General features: G+C 40.1%; 1 protein-coding gene across 4 annotated transcripts in view; it reads right to left on the reverse strand.

Annotated features, from left to right (window-relative positions):
• Positions 1 to 21,895, reverse strand: part of TBC1D8B (TBC1 domain family member 8B) — a 97,768-nt gene that overhangs the window by 56,722 nt on the left and 19,151 nt on the right. For 3 of the 4 annotated variants that reach the window (XM_074207623.1, XM_074207622.1, XM_074207621.1), the window contains exon 2: positions 19,954 to 20,064. In XM_074207623.1, coding sequence (XP_074063724.1) covers positions 19,954 to 20,064 — 111 coding nt within the window. Of the gene's footprint in view, positions 1 to 7,262; positions 7,361 to 19,953; positions 20,065 to 21,895 lie in introns of those variants that run through there. The other variant, XM_074207625.1, reaches the window with a different exon arrangement.

The raw sequence follows: 21,895 nt of genomic DNA on the forward strand, positions 1-21,895 counted from the left end.
CACCAATGAACAGCTGCGCACTCTTAAAAAACTGTCCAGGGTGGTCTGCAAATTTTAAGAACTACTGATATCTGTAATCCTTGGAATCTCAGAGCCAGAAGGGTCCTCAGAGGCCCATTCCACTTCTGGACAGCTGTCACAGCTCAGCTAGGAAGTTTTTACTTACGCTGACTGATCATTTGCCTCTCTGCAGTTTATATTAATTGTTCCCATTCCTCTGTGTTCCAGAGACTCTCCCACAGAACAGCCCTTCCAATACTTGAAGGGAGCTGCCATGTGGCCCTGAATCTTCTCTCCTGTCTACCCCTCTCCATTTAACCAGGTTTGTGAGGTAAATGACCTTTAGTCCTCACACCATCCTGGCTGCCTTTTTCTGAGTACAGTTCACTTTGTCTCTGCCTTTCTAAGGTATGCGATTTAGCTGTACCCCCCCCGGATGGAGTCTAAACAAGGGAAAAGAAAATGAAACTGCTACCTTTCTCACCTTCTCTATGCTGCTCTTCATGTAGATAGGAGAGCCTTAGCATTGTGACTCAAAGTACAATGGCAAGGATGGACTTCGGGAATTTTCCATTACGGACCCCCTTCTAAAAAGCCATTAACCCATTTGATTTTTCTTTGGGCCTAGCCATCCAAGCAGTTCCAAATCCACCTGCCTGCACATTTAGCTTCCCATCTCTCTACCTGAACCATGAGGATTGAACAAGAGGTTGTCAAACATTTTGCCAAAATTCAGAAAGTTTCTAGGAATTCTGGCTCTAAAATGTTCCCTTGACTACCAGCTCAAAAGAGAAATGAGATTGAGTCTGGCACGACTTACTCTTGAGGAACCCCAGGAGGGCTTTTAGTAATCACAGCTTCCTTTTGTAAATGCTCACAAATCACCCACTAATAAGATATTGCAGAGTTTTGCCAGGAACTGAAGTTCACTAGCCCATAGTCTGCAGGGCCCTTTTCTGAAAGTCAAGCCATTTTACCTCTCTTATGCTATGGCACCTCTCCCATTTCCCTTCAACTTTTAAAGATCAATAAGAGTAACAGCAAGCACATGTCAGTTCTTTGAGTATCAGGTTTTTCTCAAGAAATCATGGTCCAAGGTCAGATCCAGTGCAGTGGGTGACAGGGTTGGGGGAAGTGGGGATGTTTGAGGAAAAGTGAAAGGAAAAGCATTCAGTTACATGTTTCTCCAGAATCTTCCCGGCCCTAATTGCATGGGTTTGCTTTTTTCTTTTTTAGAAAGAGTGTTTTTCTTCCCATCTTTCATCTTGGTTCTTTAAGGGGGGTTGGAAGGCAGAAGGTATGGCTGTCATCATTTCTAAAGCCATGGGTGGTAACTGTTACAGGAATCAATGTGCTCCCTTTCAGACAGATCCAGAGATACATTTAATGCGGTGCAAAGCACAGACAAGAGTCATTATCAGTCTTAGCACCCAGACTGCCTCAGAGTATCTCTGGTGGCAGGAGATGGGTTGTGAGAGCATGATACTTTGGGAGTACATGGGAGAAAGATGGAATCCTCTTGGAAGATGATGGCTCCTACAAGCCATCTTTTCAGGATGCAGGCACCCCTAACTTCAACAGGAGGTTGACTTATAATTCTTTTTCTGATGTTTGCAGTTTAGAGCTGGGGATTGGTTTTAGTTTGTTTTTGCCTGATAGAGCCATACTAAATTTTCATAGGCATAGAATTCATAGGAAGTCCCATCTACCTATCAAAGGGAAAATTATTAAACATGGCTGTCCCTCTGAGCCTGGAGTAGAAGCCTCCTTGGTATCTTCAGAATCAGATGTGAAATTGAGGTGAGGGGAGAATAGGAAGGAAGGAAAAGGTCAAAGGATGATTCAGGTGGGACAGGGTCAGCTAGAATCAACCCCATATACACAACCAGCTAGACCCCATAGATCATTTCCATATTGACCTGGGCTGGGGGGGGGGGGCAGGGACACACGCTGCCAGTCTGAGATCAGTGATACTAGAATCTCTACCCTTGAGCATGGGGGCATTGGTGTAGGCTCAGTATCCAATGATCCAGGCAAACTGATTTCACTGAGGACAGCTAGGGACTCTTACCATTTCCATCTCCTGTTTCAACTCCCTATTAACTAACCATTTTTGTCCTATCCTTCCCAAAGAACTGTTCTGATAAAACCTGGGTGCACAACAAATTATGCCAGGCTTGCCTTGCCTTTTCTACCAATAAATTTTGTCCCTTAATATTCCTGTTAACAAACGTTTCCTCCATATTGGTCTGAGTCAAGCCCAGAATAGCAGTCCTCCTTGTCACCACTTCTACTTTTGAAGAACAAAAGTTTCCATCATCAAATTTACCAGCTGCTGTGCTTTGGACAGAAAGAGAGTTCCAGCAGATGTCCCTATTACTAAGGCATCATGCCTTCACACCAGAGTTGTGATGTTTTGAGTCTCAAATTCCTTGTAATTTTGCCTTCTTTTTAAGTAGTCTATAGTATTCTACTATGGAAAATCTTGCTTCACATGGGAGTGATGATCAAGTTTGAAGGACTTGCTCATTCCATCAGTGCAACAATCGGGAGCAATTTTGGGCTGTCTGCAAAGGAGAGTGCCATCTGTATCCAGTTAAGGAGCTGTGGAGTTTGAACAAAGTTCAAGGACTATTCCCTTTAATTTAGAAAAAAAACAGATATCTTATTGTCTGATCTTGTTACCTCTTAGAATTCTTGTCTCTTCTCTAAAGATATGATTTCTCTCTCATAACACCCAATTTGGATCAAAGTACAACATGGAAACAAAGTAAAGACTGATAGATTGCTTCCCGGGGGGGGGGGGGGGATTAAGATTGGGGGGAAATTGTAAAACTTAAATAATATATTTAATAAAAATTAATAAAATAAAAAAAAATCTTGCTTCTATTCTTCTCCTTGCTCTTGATCCTACCCAGACCCTCTCTACCTTGTTTTCCCTCATCTTGGGTTCTTGGACTCCTCCCATGAATCTATCACCCCAAAATACCCTCTCTTCCCCTTACCTATGCTTCTCCTTTTAGATGAAACATACCCTTCCAGAAGGCAACTTAGAGGTGTGGTGCATCAGATAGAGTGGATAGCTTTCGATCCAGCCATGTCATACCTTCAACACATTCTGATGGTATGACTATGGCCAAATCACTTAACTTCATAATGCTCTGAGCAGCTCTTTCGGACTACAAACTGCAGAGAAGGTACCAATCTGAATTGTTAAAGATAGTTTTCTCTTCCTAGGCTAGTGAAATCCAGTCCCTGTCCCTATCCTTCTCCCCTTCCAGAGCCCTATTTCTAAATCATGACTCACCAAGTCACAGTAACACAAATCAAGTCAAAGGTGTTTCCTTGCACTGAATTCTCTAGTTCACCCTAGCTATCACCCATACTTGCATATCTGTACATATACATATCAAGCCATGGGTTTGATAACCAATATATGGTGGCAGTTTTTTTCCTCCTCTTTCCTTTTTCAGTTGAAAACCCATTCAATCAGATTCATAAGACTCCAGGCAAGTAGGCTTTTAACAAGCCTTTGCAGAGTGTATTCAGTCTGCCTGGCCAAGAGCCCATCATACCTTTATTTTAAGCTGTGGTTCAGAAACCCTAATCTAATTCTCAGACACCTTCACTTTCCAAATCAGCCTCTCCCATCTGACTCCTCTACCTTCAATCAGCAGTAGGAATGAAAACACTATCTGTCTCCTATGGTCTTCAATTTGGTGCCCAGCACGCTGTAAACCTTGCAATGCTTTTTAGGTTCCTTCTCACTCAAATGTTTGTTCCCATATGAATCGCCCAGAGTGGGGAGCTGTCATCCAGTTAGAATTCTGCCTACATCAGTCAGCCTCTGCTCCGAGAGTCACCCCTTCTCTTACCAGACAAGGAGGAAAAGCAAAGGATGAATTGGAAAGAGAGTGAGCCCTGGAGGATGTTTTTCAGTATCCTTGGATGAACTGATTTCATATTTTAAGAAAAAATAAGAAACTGCATTTCACTTTCTATGGACAAGTAAAGGTATTCAAATAAAATTGAGAACAAGAGAAAACAAAAGCAAAACCCTACAAAAAAGAGATCTAAATGATTAGGAAAGCTTTAGGAAAGCTTTAACAGAGGCTGCTCAGAGGCCCTTGGGAAAGCAGCTTCCTTCTGGCCATCTCCCCAACCCACCCAGATGCTGGGGCCTCTCCCTATTACCTTGGATACCCCATGGATAGACTTTTCTATTTTCCTGTTGTCTGCATTCCCTCCTTCCTTCCTCTCCACCTCCTACCCTACAGGAAAATTAAGCTCAAGGACACAGATTGCCTTGGATTTGTCCTGGGTTTGTCCTGCTCTGTATCTGGTGACTAGGACAGGAACTAAAGGAATTCCTGAATTAAAAAAAGAGGAGGAAGCGGGAGGGAAGGAAGGAAAGAAAGAAGGAAGGAAAGGAAGGCAAAGAAAGAAAGCAGGGAAGAGGAGGGAGGAAGAAAAAGGGAGAGAGAGAGAGATAGGGAGAAAGGAAAGAAGGAAAAGAAAGAAAGCAGAGAGAGGGAAGAAGGGAAAGAAAGAAGAGAGCAAGAAAGAGAGGGAGGGAGGAAAGAAGGAAGAAAAAGAAAAGCAGGGAGAAGGAAGCAGGTAGGAGGGAAAGAAAGACTAGGAGGAAGGAAGGGAGGAAGGAAGGAAGGAAAAGAAAGAAAGCAGGGAAAAGGGAGGAGGGAAAGAAGGAAGAAGGAAAAACAAAGAAAGATTGACTTTGTAGTCAGGAAGATCTAGGTCTGAGCCCTGCTACTGTCCCATATACTGGTTGGATGAACCTGTCCAAACTACTTAATTTCTCAGGCCTCTATACAACTCTCTAGGATTATAAACACAGGCAGCTGTTGATCTGCCTTTGTGCTGAAGGTTTCCTTGCCTGGTGCTTCCCTACAATGAAATCATAAACCTGGCCACCTCAGTGCTGCCCCCCCCACAAATACTTGTACCTAAAATCCTCCTTTATTTACAGATGATTCACACAAAATAAAGAGAAATCATGATGTATCTGGACCCCCCCCCCCCCAATTATGGAGAAGGCTATTTTGATGAGGATTTGTTATTTATGACATGATGGCTGAGTACTCTAATGATGCAAAATTGAAAGGGGTATAAAAATCTTTCCTAAAATGAGTGTTTTGATTTTTCACATAGAGTTTTGGGTTCAAATTCCATATCTGACATATAGTCCACAGATTGGTATCATAAAAGACAAGGGATTCCTTTTTTAAGTTACTAGACTGGTAGGTCTTAGGAATACCAGAGGTATATTAACCAATCACTCGATCAATATGCATTTAACAGATGATGGGTGAAGCCTTAGGGGTTTAGAGGCCAAAATGGAACAGTTCCCACCCTCAAGGAGCAGGACATTCCAATGGATCAGTAACTTTTTCATGTTATCCTTTTTTTTAGGTTTCTGCAAGGCAAATGGGGTTAAGTGGCTTGCCCAAGGCCACACAGCTAGGTCATTATTAAGTGTCTGAGACCGGATTTGAACCCAGGTACTCCTGACTCCAAGGCCAGTGCTTTATGCACTATGCCACCTAGCTGCCCCTCATGTTATCCTTGAAGGAGAGATAAAGGTTAGACAATAGTTTAATTTCAGTTCATTCAGAATGGCCAGTCTTTGGAGAGAAGAAAATTTGTGAAGTGGAGTCTCTCATTTGATCATCTCATTGTGTGTATCCCAACTCATTTTGCACTTTGTTTGGAAGAGGAGGTTCACTCTCCACTCAGTGATAAGCATTTTACACCTGGTCATACCTTCAGATCTAAGTGACTCAACTCCTGTAGATCGGCATCCAAAACCCATTCACTTTCTCCCCCCCAACCTTCATACTTCAAAGTTTCAACCAAACCATCCAACGCTTCTACTGTGCTCTCTGGAATGCCTGTTCCATGAGCAACAAGCTTCCCTTTGCCTTAAGTTTTTTCTCCCCCCCCCCACTTCTTTCATCTACTAACTCTTTTTTTGGGTTTTTTTCCCAAGGAAATGGGAGTTAAGTGGCTTGCCCAAGGCCACACAGCTAGGTAATTATTAAGTGTCTGAGGCTGGCTTTGAGCTCAGTTACTCCTGACTCCAGGGCCGGTGCTCTACCTACTGTACCACCTAGCTGCCCGTCTATTAACTCTTTTTGCAAAGCAAATGGGGTTAAGTGGCTTGCCCAAGGCCACACAGCTAGGTAATTATTAAGTATCTGAGGCTGGATTTGAACTCAAATACTCCTGACTCCAGGGCCGGTGCTCAATCCACTGTAACACCTAGCCGCCCCTCCCATCTACTAACTCTTACTGAAACCTGGCTCCCCACTGAGAACAGTCACTCTTTCCACTCATTGCTCCCTGCTCACTGATCAAGGTAGGGGAGTTGGATTACTCTTACACTCCCACTTCCAGGTTTTCCCCTTACCCCTCTTTCAGGTTCATGCCATTCATACCTACTACCCAATCAAAATCTTAATAGCTATTGTTTACAGAATCCTACATCACTCCCCTTCTTTCCTCAAAGAGTTTGGCACTTGCTTCACAATTTTTCTCGTCCCCAACTCCTACCCTAATAGTAGGGGACCTCAATATATTGCATTGATTCTTCCTCAGACACCTCAGTCTTCCAGTTCTTCAACCCATTTACTTTCTTTTTTCACATTTTTATTTTTTAACTTTTTATTAAAGATTTTATTTGAGTCTTAACAATTCCCCCCAATCTTACTTCCCTCCCCCCACTCTCCCACAGAAAGCAAGCTGTGAGTCTTTACTTTGTTTTCATGTTGTACATTGATCAAAATTGAGTGTGAGAGAGAAAAATCATATCCTTAAGGAAGAAACAAAAGGTATAAGAGATAAGATCTGACAATAAGATATCTGTTTTTTTTTTTTCTAAATTAAAGGGAATAGTCCTTGGTCTTTGTTCAAACTCAACAGCTCTTTATCTGGATACAGTTCAACCTATTTACTTTCAAGAGCTACTCCTCCACCTCACCCCACCAATAAAGATGGTCATACCTTGATCTTGCCATCATCTACATATGAACCACCTCCATATTTAAGAATTCTGAAATCCTCTTATCTAATAAGAATCTATCAACTTTTCACCTCTCCTACCTTCCCTAAAATAACCCTACTCTTTGTCCACATCATGACCTCCAATCCCTTAATTTTCTCCCAGGGCATCTCCCCTGCACTAACCACTCTCTTCTCTTTCCCCATTGTGACCCCTTAGAGAATCAATTGAGTTCTATACTGACCTTCTCTCTTGATTCTCCAAGGTCTTTTTCTCATAGTGTCAATTTTGCCAAACCTCAATCTTGGAATTACTACCACCATTTGCCATGTTCCCTCTTAGACATATCCTGCTGAATAAAGATGGAGAAAATCACACAACCATTATGACTGGGTCCACTACTAATTTACATTATTCAAGCATAACTGGACCTTCATTGCTGCTAGACAATTCTACGATACCTCTCTGGTCAACTCACTCTCCCAAACCACTGCAGCAGTTCTTCCAAATCTTTTCAATCTTCCTCAAACCTTACTTTGACAGTGTCCTTTCCAGGAAGGTCCACATTGACAATGAGATTGTTATATGAACTGCCAGAGTTAGCTCAGTATTTGGGGAAGCTCCAAAAGAAAGTGTGGGAAAGAAAGGATATTAAACTAACTACTGAACTGAAAGTCTACAGAACCACTGTGCTGACCTCATGGCTATGTGCCTGTGAAACCTGGATAGTCTACCAGCACCATGTCAGAAAACTGAATCATTTCCATTTAAATTGTCGTAGGCAGATTCTGAGAAGATACCAGATGCTGAGGTCCTATCTCAAGCTAAAACTGCCTAGCATTCCAACATTACTATAGAGATCATGACTCTGATGGGTTGGGCACATTGTTAGAATGCCAGATGTACGCTTGCCCAAAAGACTATTTTTTGGAGAACTCACAAGGCCAGCACTCAGAAGTGATACCAGGACACCCTGAAGGTCTCATTGAAGAACTTTAGAATTGATTGTACAGCATGGGAGATACTGGCACAGGACTGCCCAGCATGGTGTGCCCTCATCAGTGAGGGTGCTGCACTCTATGAGGAAGACAGAATTAAACTGCTCAAAGGAAATGTGACATCAGTAAGTTTAGAGTGAGCACCCATGGACTATTTGTGCCTGACATCTGGTAAAGCATTCCGAGCTCATTATTGGTCTGATCAGGCACAATCCTCCTCAAACTTCCCAGTTCTCCATTCCCCAACTCTCTCAACCTCTTAGTTCATATTTTACTTGCTTTACATACTTTACCTTAACTCATATTTTACTGATAAAATTGAGGCCCTTCAGCTGTGAGTTCCTTCTTCCCTCTTTCTCATCTACTCAGGTGCCTTCTGCACCTCTCTCCCTCTCCTTCTTCATCCCTGACTCAAATAATGAATATCACATGCTGGTGCTTGCCCACTGTTGATGATGTGGCTGTGGTGCCCCACCAATACTGGAGAAAGCAAAACCAATTTAAGGCCAAGAGATAACCACAGAAGTTGGACCATCTCCAATAGTCTTGTTTTCTATCAATCAGGCCATGGGGTGGAACAATTCTGATAAAGCTTAGCGAGAAGAATGTCTTATACAACGCACCCCTCACTATAATAAATATAATTGTGCAATCCATGCCTCCATGGTCAATACCAAAGGACCGGTAGTAGTATTTATTCAAGTGGTCCCTTTCCATCTGATGGCCTCCAGTTAGATTGCCCCCTCTCTTATCCGCACTCTCACTTATTTTCAATTGTTCCCTTTCTACTGGCTCATTTCCTACTATCTACAAGCATGCCCCTGTCTTCCTCATCCTGAAAAAACTCGAATTTGCTCCTTCCATCCTCATTCGTATCCTATATTTCTTTTGCCTTTTGTAGCTAAACTCCTCAAGAAAACTCTCTACAATAGGAACTCCACTTTCCTCTCTATTCTTAGTCCCTTACAATCTGGCTTCCATGTTGCCATTCCACCAAAATTGCTCTCTCCAAAGTTACTAATAATCTCTTATTGGCCAAGTCCAATGGTCTTTTCTCAATTGTCATTCTCCTTGATCTCTCCACAGTCTTTCACACTTTTGATCACCCTTTTCTCCTTGACAGTCTTTTCTCTCTCTAGGTTTTTCAGGGCATCCCTATCTCTTGGTTTTACCACTCTGACTGCTCCTGTCTCCTTTGCTGGATCCTCCTCCAGATCATGCCCTTTATCCATAGGTGTCCTCTAGGAGTCTATCCTGGACCCTCTTCTCTTCTCCCTCTATAATACTCCATTTGAGGATCTCATCAGCTCCTATGGATTTAGTGACTACCTCTATGCTGATGATTCTCAAATCTACCTATCAAGGCTAAGTTCTCTGCTGACCTCCAATCTCACATCTCCAACTCAATCTTAAAGTAAACATGTCCAAAACCGGACTCTCTTCCCTTAAAGACCCCTCCACTCCAACCTCCCCATTACCTGTAAAGGGCAACACCATCTTTCCAGTCCTCCAGGCTTGCAAGCCAAGAGTTTTCCTTGACTCAATATCTGTCACCCCTTATATCTAAGCCTTATTGATTTCATTTTTGCAACTTCTCTCCAATATGCCCCCTTCTCTCCTTTGACACTGCCCCTTTCCTGGTGCAGATCCTCATCATCTCACACCTGGACTATTGAAATAGTTTGCTAGAGGATCTGCCTGCTTCAAGTCTCTTCCTGATGCAATCCATCTTCTATTTAGACACAAAAATGATATAAACTTCACTGGCTCCCTATTACCTCCAGGATCAAATATAAAAAGCTGTTTGGCATCCAAAGTCCTTCTTCATAACCTGACTCCCTCCATTCTGACTACTGACTTCTGCCAATTTCCTTGTTTGTATACATATTTGCTTGCATATTGTCCCCCCCCCCATTAAATTGCAAGCTCTTTAAGGGTAGGAGCTATCTTTTGCCTCTTGTATATCCCTAGCATTTAGCATAGAATTTAGCATAGAGTAGGAGCTTTAATGTTTATTGATTGACCAGTCCCAAATAATAGTCATTAATGACTCAGTTAGCTTGTAAAGAGATTTCTAGTCCCAGGGACCTGCTCTTGGTCCTAGGCTTTAAAAAGCTTTTTTCAATGATTTTGATGGAGACATAGATGACATGGTATCCAGTTTATAGATGACACAAAACTGAGAGGGATGGTTAACATGGTAGAAGAGTCAGACTCCAAAAAATTTCAACAAGTGAAAATTGATGGGCAAAATCTAGGATGCCATCAAACAGAAATTATATATAAAGTTCTACCTTTGGGTTAAAAAAGTCAGTTTCATCAATATAAGAAAAGGACAGCACGGCTCTTGGGCAACAGCTCTTCCATTACAGTCTACTTTGCCATGAGGAATAGCAGCACCAACTGAAGTGGTGAGACTATGAGAGAGTCAGGAGATAATTGCTTCCAATAAGAGCAGCTATATGGTGGAGTTCTTTCTGAGCGTGAGATCTAATATGCACATTTGTGCATCTTAATACCACATTTGTGAATAGGATATCAATATGATACATACTGTAATGTAGCATATGCTAGGAAAATAATATTGATATTAATAATTGATCAATATTCTTTTATTTGCAAAAATAACGAAAATGTCCTGTAGCAGCAGCAATTCATTAGAGGTTTTAGTGGAAGGTAAGCTGAATGAGTTAATCATGTGATTGGAGTATCTGAAAAAACAAATACAACTTTAGGATACATTAAGTTAGGCATGGTGTTCGGACATAGGGAAAGGAAAATCGTGCTTTACCCTACCCTGATCAGGACACACTTGAAAGATTGGGGGTCGTTCTAATCATCAGATTTTAAGAAGGATGGTTAACAAGCTAGAGGATGCTAGAGGAAAACAACTAAGATTAAAAAAATGTATTTATTCATTTTACAAGTATTTATCATGTCTCTCCTACTTATGAACATGCAAAGTTCAACAAAACAAATTTCCACACTGACTATGGTCAAAAATGTTTATTACTTCTTATTTTTAAAATGTATAACCCCTCTGGCAATAGATGAGGGCTGTATTTCATCTTTAGTCTTTTGGATATTATCACTGCAATGATTATAAGCTTAAAGTCTTTTTCAAAACAATATTTTATTTTCCCAATTACATGTAAAAATCCCTTTCTGGCATCCACTTTTAAAAATTTCCAGTTACAAATTCTTTCCCTCCCTTCTTTCTTTTCTTCCTCTCTCCCTAAGCAAATTGAAAGAGGTTATATATGTTCAATTATGCAAAACATATTTCTGTTAGTCATATTGTGAAAGAAAACACAGACCAAAAAAGAAACATGAAAAAGATAAAGTGAAAAATAGTAAGCTTCGATTTGCATTCAGACTCTATCAGGGCTATCATGGTAGCATTTTTCATCCTAAATCCTTTGGAATTGTCTTGGATCACTGCATTGCTGAGAATAGTGAAGTCATTACAGTTGATTATTGTACAATGTTGCTATTACTGTGGACAATAATCTCTTCATTCTGCTCACTTCACTTTGCATCAGTTCACATGAAAGTCTTTCCAGGTTTTTTCTGAAATCATACTGTTTATCATTTCTTATGGGAAAACAGTATTCCATTGAAATAATGTATCACAATTATACTTACTGCAGTGTAGCATATGCTAAGTAAGAAATATTGATATTAAGCAAATGATAAATTTTATTTTATTTGCAAAACATCCAAAATATCAAGCAACAGCAGCAGCAATTAATTAGGAGTCAACCATGTGACAAAACTAATTGTTTTGTTCTGTCATTCACCATTTGATGGATATTCACTCTATTTCTATAGAATCCTAAAGTCTTTCAAAGCAAACAGGATCTTAAGAGGCCTTGAGACCAGGCCATGTGATGATCTACTGAATAGGCTAGTGACTTTCAACTGAAAGAAGAAATGATGGGACAGGGAAGGAGGATAGCAGTCTTCAAGAACCTAAAAGACTGCTATGTGGAAGAGGGATGATACTACAAAGAGTGTATTAATTAAAAGGAGATACAAGGACTAAATTATAGGGAGAAGTTGCCAAGAGGTTTAATGTAAAGAAAGTCTTAGAGCTCTGCAAAAGTAGAATAAGCTACCTCAGGGGGCAGTGGGTTCCCACTGACTTTCAAGTGAAAGCCAGACAAGCACTTGTTATATTCTACATTATATTATGTCGATTCAATTAACATTATGAAGCACTACTATGCATAAAGCAATCTATTATTCTGAATATAAAAGACAAAACTGAGACAGCCTTGCTCTCTTCTTAGGAATACAATATATACATAGATAAGTCAATAGGAGGTAATTTGGAGGGAATAAGGATAAAACACTCAAAGGGATTTACAAGTATTATCTCATTTTATCCTCACAACAAAGCCTGTTGAGGTAGGTACAATTATTATTCCAATTCTATATATGTGAAAACTGAGGTGAATAGAGGTTTAGTGACTTGCTCAGGATCACACAGCTAATAAGTGTTTGGTGCTGAATTTGAACTCAGGTCTTGCTGACTCCAAGTTCAATATCTATTCACTGAACTACTTGGGAAAACATAGAGAAAATGGTACCTGAGACATAAGTTGGGCCTCTAAAATAAGGAATAGACTCTGGCAATGGGACTAAGAAGGAATACATTCCAGATGGGGAGAACTGCCTCAAGAGTTAGTAGGTTGCTTCCCAGTGGAGGCTATCCAGCAAAGACTTGTCCATATGTCAGAGATATATGGATATATACATACATACATACATACATACATACATATACATATATATATATATATATATATATGGAGAGAGAGAGAAAGAGAGGGTAGGTGGGGGGAAGGAGAGAGGGAGAGAGAGAGAGAGAGAGAGAGAGAGAGAGAGAGAGAGAGAGAAGAAGAAGAAGAAGAAGAAGAAGAAGAAGAAGAAGAAGAAGAAGAAGAAAAGAATTCTTTTGTTTAACTACAAGTTAGGTTACCTGGTTCTAAGACTCCTATTTGAATCTTATGTTTACTGATAACTTTTCCTCTTTTGAAAACTATGTTCTTGTATTTTGGTCATTGATTATTAGAAAATATTTTTTATTCTTATATACTCAAGTCAATTCCTTTCAGATTTGGGTTGTTAGGCTTTCTAAAGTAACATTACTGCAAAGATTTTTTTCCCTACCCCATTTCTTTCCTTTTCACTCTGGATGCATTTCTTTTTTGTTATATAGAAGCTTAATTTTATACAACTAAATTCATCTACCTTGTCCTGTATATTTCTTTCTAAATCTTAAATGTCTAATTTTTTGACTTCTCCACAGTTAAAAAAAAGTATAACATTCCATTATTCTGTCATTTTAAGATGATTTCTTAAACATTTAAATCATTGAGCTATTTAGAATTTATTATGGGTTATGGGAGGAAGTTCTACTTCTATTTTTGCCAAACTATTTTCCAAAATTGTTGTTAGGTTTTGTCAAATCACATTTCATTTCCCAGTGTTTTGTGACTTTAGGCTTCTAAAACACTAGTCTACCGTGTGTATTTGATTCTTGATCATGGTTACCCCATCTGTTACACTCATCTTTTAAAAATTCTTCTCAGTACAATAGTTTTGTGATTACTGATTTGTCAATAGATAGATCAATGCCAGTTCCACTTCCTTTTCCTCCCTCAATTTCCCTTGACAGTCGTGTTCTTTTGATCTTCTTCCATGTTGAGTTTTATTATCTTATTTAATGCTATAATTTATCTAAATACCTATGTATTGTGACTGATACAACATGAAATCATTTATTATATTAACAGCCATTTGCTTGGATCTCTTTCAAAGTTTTCCCTCTCTCTATACTTCTCCAAATTCCCTACATTTGTTATGTCTTTTGGAGCAATAATAATCCATTATATTCATTTATTTAGGAATTCTCCCTTTAAAGGCACACACTTTTTTCCTATGAGTATGAAATGATACAGAGGGAAGTCAGCAGGAACAGGAAAACAACATATACAATATACAATACAATGATTATGACTATGTAAATGAAAAGAATAAAAATGAATGCCATGCAATCAGAATGACAAATCTTGGCCCCGGAGAAAAGAGGGAATGAATGCACCTGCCTCTTTTCAAGGAAAGGAAGAGGACTAACCTTAGGTGTAGAATGTAGTTGAATCTGCTTTCAGATTCCAAGACACCAGGATCTGTGCATGGGGAATAGTTTTTAATTGGTTTTCCCCCTTTTACAATGGGAGTTTCATCTGGGTTCAAATCCTGCTTCTGACACCACCTTTGTAACCCTGGGACAAGTCATTCAAATTCTCAACCTCAGTTTCTACACATGTACAATGAAGGACTTGAATTAGATGGCCTCTAAGACCTTTCCAGCTTTGAATCAAGGATCTTTTTATCGGAAGTCCCTTCCCTTCTCTGGGCTTCAGTTTCCTTCCCTGGGCTTCAGTTTCTTTCCCTATAAAATGAAGAGAATGAACTTGCTGATTTCTGAGGTTCCTCCCAACCCTAGATCTATTGTCTTATGTTTAGAACAACAGCAATATAGGAGCTAGCTGACACAAGAGAATTCAAGACCTAAGTTCAAATCCTGCTTTACACACTAGCTTTGTGGCTCTGGGCAAGGCACTTAACTTCTCTCAACCTGAGTTTCCTCAACTAAAAAATGAAGATATGTTGTAAGGATCAAATAAGACAACACATATAAAGGATTCTTTAAGCATCTTAAATGATTTTATAAATGCTATTAGTTATGTGTGGCCATGGGTCAATCCCTTCATTTCCCTAGTCCTCAGTGCCCCCCTCAGTTACTAGTCCATTCAGCACTCTGGCCTCCATTTTCTCACTCAACAGGAGGAGCTTGGAATCCACAGTCCCAGAGATTGGAATCCAGGAGCCTATAGGTGATCTCATATTAGTCACCTCAGTTCACTAACTCTCTGTTTCCTCCTCAGTATGAGGAAGGGGATGGCTTCCAAGGCTATTTAGGGTCCTACTGCCTCAAGTTCTGGGTACCTAGATGGGATCTCACAGCAGTCAATTTTGTTTTCTAGGCCTCAGTGACAGGAGGGGGTTAGATGGCACAGTCCCTGTGGGCCATCTCAGCTATGAATCTAGGATCCTAGAAGCAACTGATCTCATATCAGTTCCTTCAATCAGCTTTCTGGCTTGTTACTTCTCCAGTAATAGAAGGAGCTTGGACTCCATAGTCTGTGCTGGCCTCGTAGGTTATGAACCTAGGAGCTTATGGACAATCTCATATTAGTCACTTTAGTTCTCTAAGCCTTAGTTTCCTCATTTACAAAATTAGGTGGTTGGATATGATGAACTTTAAAGTCCCTTCTAGGTTGAAATGCACAATTTACAATCTTGTTTCAGCAAGAGAGAGAACAGTGGGAAAAAGAAAAGTTCTTGAACAAGGCAATGGGTATTTCAGCAGGAGTGAATAAGGACTCCATGAATTTTATTAATTTATTGTGACAAGAAAGTTTTTACAATATACGTATCCATATCCTTATACTATATCTAAATGTGTGCTTCCCTATTTCCAACGTACCGATGGGTATCAGTTTATTTACAATGTGTCTATGTATATCAAGTCACATCAACAATCATTTATTAAGTACCTACTCACTAAGAATACCCCAAAAGATCCTAACCAGTTCCTAATTTCACAAAGCTCCCTATCTAATGGAAGTCTGGCCTTCCAGGGTGTCAGACACCTGGGGTGAGGTGACTGATGTAGAGCTGTGGTGCTGAGTCTGTGCATATTTACAACACACCTATCTGTGCCCTTGGAATGTGTGCATTGTAGGTAGTTTATTTAATTAACCCATCAGTTCCCATGGATGTCATTAACATCTCAAGGCAGATGATCCTCAGGACTAGTTATTCAGCCTTAACTTCTTTGCTGACTTCTGGTTTGCAACTTCAACTACCTTTATGGAGAGCTCAACCTGGATGTCCCTTAAACTCAAAATGTCAAAAACTGACATCTGTATCTTGCTCCCCAAGCCTTCTCCTCTTCCTAACTTTCTTATACTGTCAGGGGAACCACCTCCCTTCCAGGCTCCCATCACCCTAGAACCCTTCTTCTTGCTCCCCTTCCCCCATATCCATCTATTGCTAAATTCCCTCAATTCACCTTGATATCATTTCTTGCATAAGCCTCCCTTTCTCCTGATGCTGCTATTCTAGTACAGAACTCATGTTTGAACTATGACAATAGTCTGTTGGCTGGTTTCCCTTCCTCAGTGCTCTCCCCACTCCAGTCCATCCTTCACTCAGCTACTAAAGGGATCTTCCTAATGCACATGTGTGATCATGTCACCTCCTCCCCCATGCAATCAACTCCCCATTACCTCCAGGACAAATATAAAATTCTTTGTCTTTTAAAGCCCTTTATAATTTGGCCCTTTCTTTTTACAGGAACTGAGGACCCAGTGACACTGGCCTCCCTGTTGATCATAGCACAAAACATTCTCTCCCTACTCCATGCATTTCCCATGTCTGTCTCCCAAGTCTGGAATGCTCTCCCTCTCTATTTCTGACTCTCAGCTTCCCTGGATTCCTTCAAGTCTCAGCTAAAATCCCAATTCCATCCCTATTAATGCTAGTTGCTTCCCCTATGATTATCCCATTCATCCTTTCTATATCCTGTCTACACATTATTGTTCACATATCTCCCTCAGTAGACTGGGAGCTCCTTGAGGGCAGGGATTGTTTTTGCCTTTGTTTGTATTCCCAGTGCTCAGAACATGTCTGGCACATAGTAAACAAGGACTTATAATAAATGAATGTTGACTGGCCACATGAGTAGGTACATATTTATTGCTGATCAGTTGTTTACAGTTGTGTCCAAATCTCTCTGACCACATTTGGAATTTTCTTGGCAGAGACACTGGATTGGTTTGCCATTGGTTTCTCCAGCTCATTTTACAGATGAGAAAATGGAGGTAAACATGATGAAGTGACTTGCCCAGGTTCATGCAGCTAGCAAGTATCTGAGGCCAGATTTGAATTCAGGAAGATGAGTCTTCCTGATTCCAAGCTTAGTTCTCTATCCACTGCAGCTGAGCTGTATACTTATGTGCACAAATGTTCCTGTACATTTCTATTATTTCTATGTGCCCACATATTTACAAAATGTCCAAGTGAGCCCATAGGCTTATAATGTGCACAAATGTGCCCATATACATACAATGTGTCTGTTTATAATGTGATTCTGTACGTATGTGTATTTTTATAATGGTGCCTAAGTGTGCACATATTTACAATACGCATAGGCATATACAAACTTCATATATATATATATCTCTGGAACATGGTAGAATAGGTTAATCTGGCATGTTCAAACAGCAACTTTAACATACACCCACACACCCAGCCACCCACACACCCACCCACAGCCAAACACATGATTTCTACCTAATGTAGCTGCCAAGCTCTGATGTCCCTATTATATTTTCGAAAAGTAATTACTGGAGTCTTGTATAGCTCGGCTCCTTGATGGCAAGGATTTTAGTTTGGTTTGTTTTTCCTCTCTGTTAAGTAGGTGTCTTTGGATGGCAGAAGAGGGAGAGCTGGGAATCTGAACCAATCAAGGAGGGAGTGGGGTGGGGGATGAAGCACTCCTTCCCTAAGAAGTCCATGGTTATTATGAAGGAGAAACCACCAAATGTAGCTACATCCACTAAGAATGACAGCTACATTTCTATTTTGAGCAGTAACTTGGGCAAGTCACAGAAGTAATATTTGGGGGGAGAACTCTTCTCTATCAAATCCAGATTAGAGCTGAGGAAATAAAGGCTTCTTCAAAGAACAAAATTGTGGCAAGCAATACTAGTTTTATGCAATTTGATGACATAGTTGTTTCTTATGCTGAAAAGAGGTCTATCTCCCCACAGATGGAGAGGGTTTGTGTTTGCATTATTTAATGATGGGAAAGGGACCCATGATACACAGACACACAGAGGAACCAGCTGTTGTAATCAGATCCTAAATAAAGTTGGCCATTAAGCAACAAGGCCCATCTATCACCTTCTCCATCAGTATAGTGCTGTAGCCTCTGGTTCTCTAAGTTCAATTTTTGAGCATTTTGACGCATGTGGAAATTAAATCCTAGTAAGGATCATTTTTTTTTCCCTTAAAGAATCTTGCATTTTTGAAATGGGTCAAGCATGCACATAATAAAGATGCATAAAAGGCACTCCTCAAACCTGTTAGGACAGTCTGTTATGATTGCCATTTAAAAGCTGGAGGAGACTTCCTGGACATGCTCATTTATGGCTCTTTAAAAAGAAGGATAATGCTGCTCAATCAATGGACCCTTTCCCTCTCTTGACTCTGTTTTATTCAGAGTACATAATATACACATTTCTTTTTCAGAAAAAAAGTGGCCAAAAACGATGGATTTCAATATAGAAAGATGTTAGACCTTTGTTACCAATTCATTCATTAGGCTGGAGATGACAAGCATCCTTCTTGTCACCAGGCTCATGACCACAAAGGCCAGATGCAGCATTCAATTTAGAAAAGAGTCAGAAAGGAAGCAATCTGCCAGCCACACTGGAAGAATGAAATAGCAAGCCTGAAAACAAGGGGTATATTCGTCTCTACATGACTTAAACATCCTTTGTCAACATATATGAATTGCAGAAATTCGTAGGTCATGTGCAGCTTGAGAAAGAACATCCACTCACAAAAAAAACAAAGAAGTCTCACATTTAAAAAGAGAAGGTAGAAATCACAGCATCTAATTAGACCAATATTACAATGCCATTAAAAAAAACTAAGCAATAAGCAGTCACTGTAAGTTTGGATTACAAAGCAAACAAGTGAATGTTATTAGCTAAAAACCCTGGTCAACATTTTTCCTTCCTATATATACATACATACATACATACACACACACATACACACAAGTTAAAATATGTATAATAGGTCCATCTGGCAGGTTTACATGTCAACCCCAATTCCAGAACCTTCTCTCCACCGATTATTTCCTTTTGATCCTGTCTATAGCTTGTTTGTACAAAATTTGTTTGCTTGTCTCCCGCATTAGACTGTGAGCCCCTTGAGAGCAGGGACTATCTTTAGTTTGGGGGGATTTTTGGTATTCCCAGTGCTTGGCACACAGTGGGTATTTAATAAATGTTTACCGACTAGCAGAATCAATGTCACATTGCCAGTGTGTGAATTATTGGGGGGGGGTGCAGAAGGAAGAACTTCTGGATTCTGATCTTAATCTTCCCTAGGGCCACACTTAGAAAGGCACAGAAGAATGAGCAGGGGAAATAGTAAGGTCAGTAGGACTGATTTCCCTGGGTCCCTGTAAATCCCAACTAAAATCCAACCTTTGATGGGAAGCTTTTCTCAACCCCTCTTTTTTTTTAAAAAAATTATTTTGAATTTTATAATTTTCCCCCTAATCTCACTTCCCTCCCCCCCAATCCCCACAGAACAGTCTGTCAGTCTTTACGTTTTCTCAACCCCTCTTAATCATTTCCTATTTATCCTTTCTAGAGCTTGCTTGTACTGAGTTATTTGCATAATATCTCCCTCTTTAGATTGGGAGCTCCTTGAGGGCCAGACTTCTCTTTTGTCTCTTTTTGTATACCCCTGGTGTTTAGCATAGGGTCTTGCCACATGGTAGGTATTTCATAAATGTTTATTGACTGACTGACTAGGTTTGGACTACCCTCCATACCAGATGGGAATTTGGGACTGGAGAGTAAAAAAAGAGATAAGTATTATGTCATTCTTGTCAGAAATACAATAACATAAAATCTTACTATTATATCCCAGGACAGTAACAGATGGGTTTTCAGAGTATGAGCCAAGACAACTAGAAGATAGAAATGATGAGTCCAAATAGACAAGTTCTTAGTCTTTTTCATTTAAAATGGGAAAATACATTCTCAAAACCCCACTTACCACATGCGATGGACCAATAAACCTGAGACCCTGGTATCTGATGGAGGATGCGAAATGGAGCCACTTTAGCAGTTGAGTCTAAGACTGAATCAAGTGTTCCAACCAGAAGGCCTATGGCAATGGAGAAATGGGTGAAATTAGGATTTTCATAAAAAAATGGATAAAATGAAAATCACTTCCTATGAAAAACATGAGAGAAGTCACATGGAGTAGATGATAGAGGACCAGCCTTGGAGGCAGAAAGACCAGGCCTCTGCCATTCACTTGCAATGTGTGACTTTGTGCAGCTCTTCTAAGACTAGAATGTAATAATCTCTGCAGGCAGATGGGGCCTCCCTAGACTATAAAAATCATAGGTATAGGGGCAGCTAGGTGATGCAGTGGATAGAGCATGGCCCAGAAGTCAGGAGGACTGGAGTTCAAATCTGGCCTTGGACACTTAATTAATTGCCTAGCTGTGTAACCTTGGGCAAGTCACTTAAACCCATTACCTTAAATAAGCAAAAATTTATTTAAAAAATCATAGGCATAGTCTAAAGAACAAAACAAAGCAAATAAAAACAGAAGATGTAACAATGTCATTTTAAAGTATTCCATTTTCAGGCCAGAGAGAAATCAAGTATACATTTTTACTATAATATCATAGTGGCATTATAAGTAGAGCTCTTGAGGAAAAATACCTTTCAGCAAGAATGACTCAGGTTCAATTACCCAAATCTCCTAATATCATGCCAATTATAAGTCTATTTTTCATAATCACTGAGATTGTCTAAAGTGATTGCCTAAAGATTGTAAAATCTTGATGAAAGAGAATGGTACAGAAATGGGGGTGTGAAGGTAGGGAAGTTGGTTTAACTGCTAACTCCAAATGCCTCAGCTGAGAATTCAAGATTAAGTTGACTGGCTTGGCTCTACCAATACAATCTTATCCTGCATCCTTCCCCAACAAAAATAAACTATGCTAATCATGTCAATCTCTTTGATGATAACTGCTGTAACTCCTAGGTTATTCCTGACTTTTTCCTTAGTGGGTTTTTTTCATATTATAATCAAACTCAAATCTCCTGTCCAGACCCCACATCATCTAAATCTTATACTTTTTCTAATGCTGCCTTCCCTCTCAATATCCAGATGATTCTAAGGATCAGAGATCCAGCGGTGGAAGGAATCTGAGAGGCCATCTTGCCCAACTGCCTCATTTTACAGAGGACAAGAGGCTTGCCTTAGACCATCTCATTCATCAAAAACAGGCTTTGAACAGCAGCTCCAGAGGCATTGCTCCTCACTTACTCTACTAACAAAACAATGCCAATTCACCAAGACAAGATCAATGCATTTTTCATTCTGGCATTTTTGAGTGCTTTCCTTTATTGGGTCCAAGCTCTTCATTCAGAGCAGACATTCTAGCTCAAACTTTACAAGAGTAATACACTTCCAACTAGGTTTTCTCATGTTTTCAGTTTTCACCTATCACAGAGATTTCTTGGAAAAAGTGATATTTCAAGTTAGCTTTGAAGGAGGAAAAAGACAACAGCTGGAAGAGTAAAGTAGAAAACAGGCACAATGGAATAACAACGGGACTGATGTCACATGTGAGTAGCAATCTCACTTACCTGTCCATTACTTTAAAAACCCCCCACCATTTTATTGGTACCTGGTATTTTTAACATCAGGGTCATTTGGGGGTACCTGCTGCCCCTTCCACCCTAGGGACTGAATCATCCCTTATAACAAAGGAAAGAAGATAAGCTAAGACAATTGATACAGTGACTATGTCTGATAATGTTATGTGCATGCAACATTCTGCCCTTGAAGTCCCGACCTCACTTGTCAAAGGAAGGTAATAGGTTTCATTATCTGTTCTCTGGGACCATTATTGGCTTTTCAATTACTCCCAGACCAGTTTCCTTTGGGGGATCTTTTCACTGCTACTGTCGGAGTG

The sequence above is a fragment of the Macrotis lagotis genome, chromosome X (genome assembly GCF_037893015.1).
Source record: "Macrotis lagotis isolate mMagLag1 chromosome X, bilby.v1.9.chrom.fasta, whole genome shotgun sequence".
Taxonomy (NCBI): Eukaryota; Metazoa; Chordata; class Mammalia; order Peramelemorphia; family Peramelidae; genus Macrotis; species Macrotis lagotis.